Source organism: Bufo gargarizans, chromosome 6 (assembly GCF_014858855.1).
Source record: "Bufo gargarizans isolate SCDJY-AF-19 chromosome 6, ASM1485885v1, whole genome shotgun sequence".
Taxonomy (NCBI): Eukaryota; Metazoa; Chordata; class Amphibia; order Anura; family Bufonidae; genus Bufo; species Bufo gargarizans.
This window is the reverse complement of record NC_058085.1, coordinates 366,205,486-366,219,668: the sequence shown is the minus strand read 5'-3', so window position 1 is coordinate 366,219,668 and position 14,183 is coordinate 366,205,486. Positions and strand designations below refer to the sequence as shown.

At 42.6% G+C, this 14,183-nt stretch overlaps 1 protein-coding gene across 1 annotated transcript in view; it reads left to right on the top strand.

Moving 5' to 3' along the window:
- The window catches only part of LOC122942473 (galectin-9B-like), a 90,796-nt gene extending 77,902 nt beyond the window's left edge, over positions 1–12,894 (top strand). Inside the window, exons 11-13 of the mRNA XM_044300115.1 lie at positions 306–507; positions 8,971–9,090; positions 12,625–12,894. Of these exons, the coding sequence (XP_044156050.1) occupies positions 306–507; positions 8,971–9,090; positions 12,625–12,639 (337 nt within the window). The 3' untranslated portion in view covers positions 12,640–12,894. The remainder of the gene's footprint in view (positions 1–305; positions 508–8,970; positions 9,091–12,624) is intronic.
- The last annotated feature ends 1,289 nt before the right edge of the window (positions 12,895–14,183 follow it).

The following is a 14,183-nucleotide window of genomic DNA, read 5'->3' as shown; positions in this document are numbered from 1 at the left end:
TTTTTTTTTATTACTTGAATTGGAATCGTGTGGTTTTCCCATGGACTTCAGCATGGCATATATGAATATACACGTAAGAGAAACATCCTGCAGGGACAGGCTAGCTATGAACTAAACTTCTAGAGTTTTCTTAGCAGGGGCAATAACGAGGGTCAGTACAGTTCAGAGGCCAAAACCAGGAGCGTCTGCAAAACACCCAAACGGAGAGAATCTTTCCACGAAAGTCATCCCACCTTATAAAATGTTTATTTTTTTCTAACCTGAAGACAATTGTATCCATGATGATTGATATGCTTTCCTTTTAGCTTTTCCATAGATATTCAATGTGGTGATAAGGAGAATGATGACATCGCCTTCCATCTCAATATATTTATTAGTAAAGGACATGTTTCCTGCAATACAATGGAAAAGGAAATCTGGGGGAATGAAGAACTCAAAGAAGAGATGCCATTCAAAAAGGGACAAGACTTTGAAGTCCGGATCCTATTCGCAAGCCAAGAATACAAAGTAGGTCTACAGAAAAAAAAAATCTGGAATATTAATATTTTATTTTTACATTTAATTTAGATAGATAGTTAGTAGTGTTGATTGAGCATGCTCGGCCAAACACCAGTTCGGCTTGAGCATCGCGACGCTTGGCACATTGCGGTATTCACCCGAATACCGCTTGTGCTCGAGCGCGGTGCTCGAGTCTCCTCCCCGCACGTTTGTTGGCTGCTACGCAGCCAAGAAATGTGCAGTTATGTACTGCCACTTACTTTAATGCTGTCTGTTCCGTTTTTTGCAGACCCATTCATTTCAATGGGTCCGCAAAAAACACGGAAAGCACACAGTGTGCTGTCTGCATTAGTATGTCCATTCCGTTGCCCTGCAAAAAAAATAGTGCATGTCCTATTTTTTCTAGTTTGCGGACAAGGATAGCCATTATTACAATGGATCCTCAAAAAAAACGGATGCCATACGGAACGTCATCTGTTTTTTTTTTGCGGATCCGCAATTTGCTGACCACAAAACACATACGGTCGTGTACATGTAGCCTTAGTCAGGGAGAGCTGTGCTGTAGAAGGGAGAGATAGTGTAGGGAATTGATTCAATAGAATTTTACTTTTTTGTTAGGCAGGGTTGGTATTAGAGACCCAAAAGTCCTTTTAAGGACTATTGTTGTGTCTGGCAGCAATATATATTTTTTGCGCAACCTGCGCTAAATAGCTTGCAATTGCTTGGCCGCTGCAGACAGCAACATTATCTGTGCTACATCTCCTGTGTAACGTCTGCGCAGCCTAAAAATATCTGTGACATCCAGTGTACTTTTTCAATAGACGATGTCCACTGTGGACAGTTACATTACCTGCGCTACATCTCCTGTATAACGTTTGCGCATCCTAAAAATATCTGTGACATACAGTGTACTATTTCCGTAGATGCTGCGGACAGTGACATTATCTGCGCTACATCTCCTTTATAACGTTTCCGCATCCCAAATATCTGTGACATTGACTGTAATTTTTTCTTAGCCGCTGGTGACAGCAGCGACATTATCTGCGCTACATCTCCTGTATAACATTAGCCGCTGGTGACAGCAGCGACATTACCTGCGCTACATCTGCTGTATAACGTTAGCCATTAGTGACAGCAGCAACTTTACCTGCGCTACATCTCCTGTATAACATTAGCCGCTGGTGACAGCATCAAAATTACCTGCGCTTCATCTCCTGTATAATGTTTGCGCATAAATTTATTTGCACATACACTTACAAAACCTGCGCTACTGTACGTGTGACATACTTGCAAGCATATATACTATTTATTATGCAGAAGGCGAGCAGTAAGGACGGCAAAGTGGCCGTGCTGCTGATGGTGCACGTATAAGGCTACTTTCACACTTGCGTTCAGAGCGGATCCGTCAGAATTTTTTTTACAATATAATGCAAAGTGTGAAAGTAGCCTCAGACGGATCCGTCCAGACTTTACATTGAAAGTCAATGGGGGACGGATCCGTTTGAAAATTGAGCCATAGTGTGTCATATTCAAACGGATCCGTCCCCATTGACTTACATTGTAAGTCTGGACGGATCCGTTGCCTCCGCACGGCCAGGCGGACACCCGAACGCTGCAAGCAGCGTTCAGGTGTCCGCTTGCTGAGCGGAGCGGAGGCTGAACGCTGCCAGACTGATGCATTCTGAGCGGATCCGCGTCCACTCAGAATGCATTAGGGCTGGACGGATGCATTCGGGGCCGCTTGTGAGAGCCTTCAAACGGAACTCACAAGCGGACACCCGAACGCTAGTGTGAAAGTAGCCTAAGCCGTGTACCCGGGTGGGCTGCCCAGGATACAGTGAAGTCACAGTCGAGGAAAGCGACACAGACACCGGCTTTTGACAACAAAAACTTCTTTACTGAATCACAGCAATATAACCTACAGCTCCAAAATGCAGTTAGCATTAAATAAAGTTACATACACTCAGCCTGAAGCGGAGACCCCTGTGTTGCACAGCATGGCGCCCTCTAATGGTAGTCGGAACAATTTACCTACTGCGAGCAGGGTTAACACTGCCTCGCCATATCTGTTATTACCCTAAAGTACAGGAGCGATTGTTTGGGATGTAATATACAGGCTAGCCCACGGAGCAACACAGGAGCTTACAATCTTATTAGCCTATACAGTGTTACACTCCCCTTCCCAAAACTGCTCTGTCTCCACTGATGATTCCGCATCGAACAAGCAGTCTTTCAATCAAACGTGCGGTACCACAGAACAAGTAATCCGATCCTCATCTCTCAGCAGTACTCCTGGCAGGCGTCCTCTCTCCTGGTCAGCATTTGGACTTGATCAGCTCCCTTTGTCTGCAGTACTGGTCACAAAAGAATGCTTCCTGTCTTCTCTGCAGCTTGTTAACCACACCTCTCATGCATATTGTAATCCCAGCAGAGAAATGAACTGTGCATGGGAAACAGCGACCTCTTGTGGCTAAACAATAGAACAGTATTCATGCAATGAAAGCTGCTTCTTAATCTCACACATGCAGAGGCTGTGGCCCTGGGCGCGGTGAAACTGTGCCTGCTGCCAGAGCACAAGAAACACACTCATCCATGATACCTAGCTTCATGTCCCAGTTTGCAGGGTGGCGCAGGACACCACTCTATAAGTCAGACCAGAGCGACCAGGTGGTCGGTTGGATTGCAGCAGATAATGCTTCCAGTCCGTTAAGCACCACCCTGTCTTCCACAAAGTCCAGTCTAAGTAGCCAAGAGTCTGGTCAACAGAATCCTCACCCCGATCCTCCTTCCTCCCACCATGGAGAGTTAAGGCAAACAAGTGATCCCATACTCGGATATTCCGAGGAGCCATTCCTCTCGCCAAGCCCGCTTTAAGAGAGACATAAGAAGATCGTGTGCACTGATGCCCAAACTCTTGAGCATCCACAGTTACAAGAAGATGACGGTGGGGAACGGCAATTAGTGCTTCATGAGGTGGATGATGATAATGTGACAGAGTTGCCAATAAGTCAACGGCAATTGGTGTCTCAAGAGGTTGATGATGAGAATGAGACACAGTTGTAAATAAGTGAGGTTCTTGTTAGGTCAACAAGTCAGGAGGATGACCAGAGTGAGGAAGTGGAAGAGGAGGTGGTGGAAAAAGAAATCACTGACCCAACCTGGGAAGGTGGCAAGCCGAGCGAGGACAGCAGTACAGAGAGGGATCCGCAGCATTACAACAGGCTGAAAAAGGCAGTGGGGTGGCAAAAGGGAGAAGGCTGGCCACACTAAACAGGCCCGCAACTGTTCTCCGGAGCACCCCCTTTGCGGCAATCTCCCCTGCTAAGGGGTAGGTGTTCCGCAGTCTGATGCTTTTTTGAGGAAAGTGCGGATGATGAAAGAATTGTCATTTGCAACCTGTGCTGTACCAAAATGAGCAGGAGCATGAACACTAGCAACCTCACCACCACCAGCATGATCCGCCACATGGCATCAAAGCACCCTAATAGGTGGGCCGAACGTCTGACCCTGGAAATGTTGCCATTTAGGCTTGTGGACACTGAAGCTTTCCGCAGCCTGATGGTGGCGGCCGTCCCTCATTGCTCAATCTCCAGCCGCCACTATTTTTCCTGGTGCGCCATCCCCTTACATGTGTCCTGTAACATCACCCATGCCCTGACCAGCGCAGTTATTTGGAAGGTCCACTTAACGACTGACACATGAACAAGTGTTTTTGGCCAGGGATGCAAAATTTCCCTGAAGGCACACTGGGAGCGAGTGGTACCCTGGGATGGCATAGGTGCTACCGACGCCAAGGATTGCGGGCCCTACTTCTATAAGGATATCTGCCACCACCTACATTAATGGCTGCAACCCCCCCATCTCCTCCTTCACTACCACCTCTGAATTCTCATCTTGCAGCACCAGTCAGCCATCAGTCAGTAGCTGGAAGCAGTGTAGCACTGCAGTGGGGAAGCGGCAACAGGCGGCGCTGAAACTAATTTGCTTAGGTGACAACCAGCACACCACGGAGAGCTCTGGCAGGGTATAAGGGACCAGACTGAGCTGTGTCTCTCGCCACTCAACCTACAACCAAGCATGGTTGTGTCTGATAATGGCCGTAACTTGGTGGCGGCATTGGAGCTCGGCAAGCTCACACACATACCATGCCTAGCCCACGTGTTCAACTAGTGGTTCAGCGGTTTCTCAAAACCTACCCCAATTTGCCTGAGCTACTGGTTAAGGTGGGCCGCGTGTGTACCAATTTCCAAAAGTCATCTACAGGTGCCCCCGATCTGGCAACGCTGCAGCAGCACTTGCAATTGTCAGCTCTCCAACTGTTGTGTGACTTGAGCATGCGCTGGAACTCCACATTCCACATGTTGTCCAGGCAGGCTTTGTGAGGAGCAGAGGGCAGTAGTGGAATACCAGCTACAACATGGTCGTCGCCTTTCACGTCAGCTTCCGCTATTCACAAGCGAGGAGTGGGCACTGGATGTCCTGATCTCTGTGAGGTTTTACACTAACTTTGAGGAATCAACACAGATGGTGAGCGTCGATACGCTATTATCAGCATAACCATCCCACTTCTGTGTCTACTAAAACGCTCGCTGCTCACAATGAAGGTGGATGCTTTGCATGTGGAATAGGTGGAAATGGGGGAAGACAGTACAAAGGATGATAGCCAGACCACCCTCAGTTGGTCTTCTCAGCACGAATTGGGTGATGATGATGAGGTGGAGGAGCAGAAGATGGTTGCCTCCGCTACAGAGGGTCGTACCCACAGCAGGTTTATTCCATATGTTCAGCGTGGATGGGCCGAAGAGGAGGAAGAGGATGAGGAGATTGAGAGTCATCCTCCTGATGAGGACAGTGAAGTCTTGTCTGTTGGGACTCTGGCACACATGGCTGACTTTATGCTATGCTACCTTTCCCATGACCCTCGAGTTATACGCATTTTGGCCAACACAATTACTGGTTGTTCACCCTTCTTGACCGCCACTACAATGAGAACTTCTCATCTCTCATTCCTGTGGTGGAGAGGACTAGCAAAATGGTGCAATACCAGAAGGTCCTTGTGGAAAAATTGCTACAAAAATTTCCAGCTGACAACGCTGGCAGCAGAATATGTAGTCCCTTGGGCGACCGAGGAGGCGAGACAAGGGGAACACACAGCAGTTCCAACAGAGGCAAGGCAGCACTCTCTAAGAGATATATATAGTGTTATCTGATATGGAAATAGACACCAGCAGCGGCGCCCTTAAGGGAGTAGGGTCAAACTCCTAAAGTATATAAAGTTAAAGGGTGCGGGAACCGCGCTCTAAATACACAGTAAATGTCAGTGAATCTCTCCTGCAAATATAGCGAAAATTCAGTAAATTGTCCAGTTGGTGAAGATGGAAAGTTCACTGGACCAGGATATTCATAAGATGTTTACACAGTTCTCCTGCTACTAATCCATAAGTAGCATATCTGATCTTATACAAATGACCAAGTTCCGAACCCAAATGAAAGAGGTGAATGCTGCTGGAAAATGTCAGTAATTCGTTCACAAACACCTCCTGCTGATCCACAGATCTCGTGCTGAGTATCCAGCCTCTGAATCCAAACGCCGAACCTTCAAAGGAATAAAGACAGATGGTGCAATACCCTCGGTATCTTCAATGGTAAGGATTTTATTATACTTACAATCAAGAAGTTTAAAACTTGCACATAAAAAGGCCCGACCCGGGTTTCGCTATTCGCTTCTTCAGGGGCTGCGGTATATGATACAGGTTGACTCTTATCAAAATTAACTAGGCCTGGTTTGCCCCTGACTTCTCTACTCCACCAGAGGAAAGCAGCTGAACATAAAGACACATGGGAATGTGGCTTTTATGGTGTATTGAAAAAAACTGTATATGGTTAAATATTTATTTTTTCATCCTCTTCCTCGTCCTCCATCATATCAACATGCTTATTAGGCTTCCCTCGCTCCTAATGTTTTAAAGGGTCAGCTCAGGAGCAGACCCTCAACCATAATTTTTTCAATGGTCAGCTTAGCAGCAGACCCTCAACCTTAATTTTTAACATGGTCAGATCAGCAGCAGTCACTCGCCCCTAATGTTTTAGATGGACAGCTCAGCAGCAGGCCCTCGCTCATAATGTTTTAGATGGTCAGCTCAGCATCAGGCCCTTACCCCTAATGTTTTAGATGGTCAGCTCGGCAGCAGGCCCTCTCCCATAATGTTTTAGATGGTCAACTCAGCAGAAGACCCTCACCCATAATGTTTTAGATGGTAGGATCGGCAGCAGGCCCTTGGCCCTAATGTTTTAGAGGGTCAGTAGCAGGCCCTTTCTCCAAATGTTTTTGAGGGTCTCCAGCAGGCCATCAATCATAATTTTTCAAGGCTGTGTATGATGCCCTCCTTTATGTGTAATAAAGGATGTATTAGAGTGCCTGTTACCTGTAATTTTTGGAAGCCCTTTCACTTAATGCATAGGCTTTATGAGTGTAGGAGTCCCACTACCTGAACAATTGTACCACAATGTGAATGAGGCCCTCCTTTATGTGATATACAGGCTGTATCGGAGTGCCTCTTCCTTGTAAATTTTGGCAGCACTTGCACTTTATATACAAGTAAATATACAGGAACGAATGTTTCCTATTTTTCTTCTAAAATCGATTTTATCTTTGGTTTTGTGCGTATTGTTGTCACTCTGTAAAATTGACATATGTGACACCCTAGAGTTGTAGGGTGTGTGTGTTAGGAGCTCCAGATATAGAGAAGAAAGCCAGGATCTTGTACGGCTGAGACATTGATCACAATCCCCAGTCTGAGCCCTGCAGCCTCAGCTGGATGAAGCAAGCAGACAAACTCCAGTTCCAGGAAGAAAGCATACCCTGAGAATACAACTGTGAGTAAAGTCCAGAGACCCAGGAGAAGTCATATTCCTCCTCAGCTAGTCAGTCCCCACACAGCAGAAGATAGAAAGTGCAGAAGCCAAATTCCTGCCACACAGTATAGAGCTACAAAGCAGACGTCCTTTCCTGCAAGCTCCAGGTTGATAAAGCAGAAGATAAATTCCTTCCAACCATTGCTTTGATTGGCATCCATGTCGACAGACAGCCTGGATGAGCCAATCGATTCTGCAAATGTACATTTACCCATAGTTATGTATGTCAGTGTCACTCAGACATCATTTACTATTGCTGTCATTGCATTTAAGAGTTTGTGGAGGGGGAGAAAACATGTTTTGAGTCCTAGGAGGCTATTTTCACAATTGTGTTGTTGATTCTGGTATTGAAATCCAGTAGAGGATATCAATACCAGAATTAAACGGATCCATCTTGATTTTGCACATCAGGATGCATCCGTTCCATTAGGATGCGGTTGTGTGAAATCATAATGGAAAAAGGAGCCTAGAAATCCAGATCCATTAGGGTACTTTTACACTAGTGTTTTTATTTTCCGGTATTGAGTTCCATCACGGGGCTCAATACTGGAAAAAAATGATCAGTTTTATCCTAATGCATTCTGAATGAGGAGCAATCCGTTCAGGATACATCAGTTCAGTCACTCTTACGTTTTTTGGCCGAAGAAAATACCGCAGCATGCTGCTTTTTTCTCTCCGGCCAAAAATCCTGATCAGTTGCCGGAATGCTGGATCCGGCATTAATTTCCATTGAAATATATTAGTGCCAGATCCGGTATTAAAATTGCCGCATTGACTGATCCGTTCATCCAGTCAGCACATGCGCAGACCTGTAAATCCGAATCCGTTTTTCCAGATGACACCTTATCTGGTATTTCAATGCATTTGACAGACGGATCCGCATCCGGATCCGTCTGACAAATGCCATCCGTTTGCGACGGAACTGCCTGCCGGAATCCTCTGCCGCAAGTGTGAAAGTACCCTTACCCATTGACTTTCAAAGTATTCGTGACAGATCAGTTTTTTAGGCTCCCAAAATTCCAGTCAGTCACCATTGACTTACATTGTATTCAGTGCTGGATCCGTTTTTTTATTTATTTTATGACCGGACACAAAACCGCAGCTTGCACCAGTTTAGTGTCCGGTCACAAAACGGAATGCTGCCGAAACGGAAGAAATCCTGATGCATCCTGAATGGATCTCTTCCTATTCAGAATGCATGAGGACTAAACAGAAAGTTTTTTTTTTTTTTTTCTGGTATTGAGATCTTCTGCCGCAGCGCAAGTGCAAAAGTAGCCTAAAGGGTGTTAGCCACACTACACTTTTCAGAATTTTATTTATTAAAAATTTTGAAATCTATGTATCATTTTCTTTACACTTCACACACATTTGCTGTTTTGTGTTGGTCTATCACATACATTCCCAATAAAATACATTTAAGTTTGTGGGAGTAACGTGAAAAAATATGAAACAGTCCAACGGGTAAGAATTCCTTTTCAAGGCACTGTAACTTATGGACAGTTAGAATTACATAATCATTTTCTATCTTCCTCTATCTGAACTGGTTCTCTCTTCTAGGTTTCTGTGGATAGAAATCGATTTTTGGAATATGGTCACAGAATTCCTGTGGAGCGGGTCAACACTCTAGCAGTACATGGCCGTATTACTGTAAATACTGTGGAGATCCAATCACAAGGGGTAAGTGAGATTGTGCAGCCCTGGCTATAGCAAAGGGATTGTGCAATGTACAAGTGTTGGCTTAGCCTACCCTGAGGTTATCAATATCTGATCAGATGACCGACCCCCAATGATCAGTAGCTTAACCACTTCCCGAACAAACGTTTTGTATTTAGCTAAGGAAGCGATGTGCCGCCTCCTGTCCTGTTCCGGCCAAGGGAGCGCAAGAGCTGTTGGTTCTTCTTGAGACCTCGAACGGGTGACTGATTTACTCTCTTCGTTATTGCCTTACCGGGTAGATTGTGTTCCTGAGGTCTGCCTGTTGGGAATTACATGACAATATTCTTGAAGGAAACATTATTTTTGGCACGTAAATGTATAGCTCTGAAATGGTATTGCCCCATTATGCCGAATTTGACCACGTGCAAACTACAAATAAACCAAATCCTACCATTTTTAAAGATAGTATATAAACACCGAAATAAACCACAAAAATGTGAAGGTGTGGGGTCTGTGGTGTGGATCACATCTCGCTATGTACTCGACCTCGAGACTGTGACAAGCTGTATCAACAGCTCGAGGAAACATGGCTCAGTCGATTTATTGGGGCTGCCTGAGCTTTTATCTCATGACGCTAAATAGATCGAGAAGTGTAGGGTTTTACATCGATGTAGCGGTTGACTGGCGAGATGGACAATGCGGTTTTTGAATCATTGTTAATTTACTCTTAATAATAAAGGAGTTAAAAAAAAATTTGTTTAAAAAAGATATATTTGGTATCGCCGTGTCTGCATAAAAATATCACATGAGCTATTCTATCATGTGAACGGTGAAAAAACATGTATGCTAAAACAGTTATTTGGGATTCACATCCCGACCTATCCTTGGTTGAACTTTATGGTCTTTGGTCTTTGTTCAACCGTATTAACTACAGTATGTAACAATTTTTTACCTCCCAAAAAAAACATAATATCAAGCGATCAAAATGTCACCTTACCCCAAAATGGTATCAATAAAAATGTCACCTAATCCCACAAAAAAGCAAGCCCTCACACAAGACCATATCCAGTGGCAACACAAAAACATGATTTTTTTTTCTAAAAATGTAAAACTTAAAAAAAAAATTTAAGTCAGCTCCATAAAGACTGGCTATATAAAAATATCCCATGATCTACCCCATCAAGTGAACGCCATAAAAAAACAAAACAAGGAAAAAAAAAGTTTTTTTATCAACTCACCTCCCAAAAAAGATCAAAAAGTTGTATGCATCCAAAATGGTACCAATGAAAACATCACCTCGTCTCACTAAAAAATACCCCTCACACAAGACCATAGCCAGAAAAAAAAATGGCTGTAAGAAAATGGCAACACAAAAATATAATTTTGTTTTCTAAAAAATGCTCTTATTGTGTAAAACTTTAAATAAAAAATAGACATATTTGGTATATTTGCATCCATCACAACCGGTTCTATAAAGATATCACATGAGCTACCCCATCAGGTGAATGGTGTAAAAAAATAAATAAAACAAAATGACGCCAAAAGTTTTTTAATTGCCTCCCAAAAAAACATAATATGAAGTCATTTTAAAGTCTTTTGTACAGTACTCACAAATGGTACAAAAAAAAGTACAGACTGTCCTGCAAAACATAGGCCCTTAGACATCTACATTGGCATAAAAATAAAAATGTTATGGATGTTAGTATATGTTGATGCAAAATATAGCATTTTTTAATAAAAGGGGATTTTATTATGCAAATAATAAACTAAATACATTTGGTATCATCATAATCATATCAAAAATTAGAATAACATCATCATATCATACATACCAAATGGAGAATCTCATAAAAAATTAAAATAAAAAACACTAACATGATATTTCAATTTTTAACCTCCACTCCACACCAAAAAAGATAAAAAGCGATCAGAAAGCTAAATTTATGCCAAAATGGTGCCAATAAAAACTACAGCTTGTCCCTCAAAAATAAGCCCTCACACAGCAAAGTCACCAAAACCAAAACAAAATCCATGGTAGAAAATCCAGATGATGCTCCTTCCCTTCTGAGCCCTGGTGCATCCCCAAACAGCAGTTTACGACCACAATTGGGATACATCTGGATATGCCCGGGCCCCTCACACACGTCGTACTTATCTGGCTCCCCGGCTTATGCAGCGACAGCCGTGCGAGCGTCAGAAGTGATGCGGGTGCCGGGGAGCCAAGTAAGTACAACCTGTGTGAGGGCCCGGGCGTATGGGGGAGCATTTTAGAGGTTGGATAACCCCTTTATAATAGTGCGGGCACACAAGAAGTGATAAGTGTTCATTTTTACGAGTGCACTGGTATAATGTTTGAACTGTTTTATATTGCACATATGTTATATTCACCAATTTTCGGGCTTTATCTTTTAAACTGCTCAATTAAAAGCTAAGTTTTATAACCAGACAAGACTACCACCAATCATTGTGAAGTAATATTAATAAATATTGAGGTTTGTTTTGTTAACCCTTGATGTGTTACAGGAAAATGGATTAAAATGGAAAATCTGAGAAGAAAAGTGAAATTTTAAAATTTCCCCTCCATTTTGCTTTAATTTCTATGGAATATTTTAAGAGTTAGCAACATTTCTTAAATCAGTTTTGAATAATTTGAGGAGTGTAGTTCCTAAAATGGGCTAATTTATGGGTGCTTTTGGAAATCAAAATCCAAAGTCCTAAAAAAAAAAAATATGTAATAACATTACTGAAATGATGCCAACATAAAGTAGACATATGGTGAATGATATTTAATAAGGATTTTATGAGATATCACTATCTGTCTTAAAGGCAGAGAGATAAAAAATTTGAAAATAGTGAATTTTTCCATATTTTTGGTAAATTTTGAATTTTTATTTTATAAATGAAGGTAAAATATATTGATGCAAACTTACCATTAACATGACTTAAAATGTGTCACCAAAAACAATCTCAGAATGGCTTAGATAAGTAAAAACATTCCAAAGTTATTACCACTTAAAGTGACACATGTCAGAATTTAGCAAAATTAGGCTAGGAGGTAAATAGCCTGGTCTGGAAGTGGTTCAAGACTATGAAGGTAATTTATTAAGATTGGCATTTTAGATGTCGGTCTTAATACCCCTTGCGCTGGCGGTGGATGCGTCTAATTTATGAAGAGGCGCCGGCCTCTCCAAAACTTCGGCGTATCTAGCACCATTCTAAATGTACAACAGCTTCCTTGTTGGAGTAGATTTAGACTCTTTTGTACGCCTAAAACAGGCATATAAAATGATAAATGAGATAGACTTGCCTGCCCGACCCCAGCACGCCCCCTTTTTTAGACCTGACGTGAGCGTGGAAAAGTTGCAGATTGCAAAATATTGAACCTTTGCACCCAATCTGTGCCAGATATATGCCAAAACTGACATATATTTGATAATAAATGACCCCCTTTATGTCGATTTTGGTGCAGAAAATCCGTGTGGAAATAAGCTTTAGATGGTAAAGTGTAGTTAATGTACATTTTTCATAATTAACTGTTTATGTTTCTTTTTCTAGGGTGAATTCCCTTAAAACCTCTCAAAACTGCTGACAGCTCTATATAGGTGACGGGAGATAAGTGTAATCATACCTGGGTCATCCATCTTTTATTAACCCTCCCACCGTGATTGCAAGTGTCCTGGAGGTGGTCCCTGGCTTCTCCCCACTCAACCGTTCCCCAATCTTCCTCTCTGCTCTGAATGGCGGCTCTGGCGTTCTCCTAATTGGCCACTAAAGCCTCATTTTGCTGTGTTGATGCAAGAAAAAAATAATAAAAAAATAAAATAAAATATTTGTTCCAAAATGGAAATCAGAAAATATTGTGTGGTAATATTGTGTGGTCCTAAAATCTCAAACATGTCTGAAAACATAAGAAATCTTAAAAATGGTTTTAAGTGGAAATAGAACACAATAGAACACATTCTATACAGTATATCTGTGCATAGGTACACTCACCATACATGACCCCAGTGACAGCAAGCTTGTCTATAGTGTCTCATTATAAATTGTTCATATATACATGGCATGTCATAGCATATCTTTACAATATAGGAGACAAGGAAAAAAGGGCAAAAACCTAGAACACTCTCTTCCCCCAAACCAAATGGGTTTGGGGACTAAAAAACAAGGTGGCACAGAATCTTAAAGGGGTTAGAGGAGATGAGCGAATTTTTAAAAAAATTAAATTCGGTCTGTTCGCCAAATTTTCCAAAAAGATTTAATTCCATACAAATTTATTTGTGGCGAATTGTGTTTAAAAAACAGCTATTTCCTGGCTGCAGAGAGCCTGTATAGTGGTGTAGAACACTGCCTTTCAGAAACATGCATAGGGAGTCTGCTGTGGTAGAGAAACAATACTGTAAGTCAGTATGGCACGCAGATGACAGGCAGCGCTCTTAGAATCACTGCACACTTCACTTATTTGGGCAATTATGGGGCCAAATCTGAACAAATAACTCAAGTATGAACTCAGCCTTACAGGTCAATGTTAGCGCCAGGTATAAAGAAACATGCAGACCCCAAGATCCTACTACAGCATGAAAGAGCACACTCCTTTTAGACCGTCGTCAGCTGATTCCACATAGATTTCTACAGAATCTGTTCTATTAAACGCTTATACAAGTAGAGCCCCCCGACAGAGTGGAGAGGGTGTCAGCAGTAAGTTTGTGTTGACATCACTGATTATTTTGCCCTTCCTCTGATCCGTCAGAACAATAACCCTCAAAAAACGGATCCTGTCTGTTGAGCATCCGCCTTCACTTGGTTAGCATTTGGTCAGTAATCCATTAGTATTGCTAAAGCAAAAAAAATAAACAGGAGTGGATCCAAAACAGAGATGACACGTGAATGGAATATTTGCATGTCGTTTGTGTTTTGCACCCACTCCTGCTTTTGGCTACCAAATCATAAGCCAATTCTGATGCAAAATAGAGACTATGTCATTCAGGAATTACAGCTGCTACATAGACATGATCTGTTGTGTGTGAGGTGGCAGCAGCATAGGGAGACCACAGAGTGGCCCGGTGACAAAGTGTCGAGATGGCAGCATCATGAGGAGAAAACAGAGTGGTGAGGTG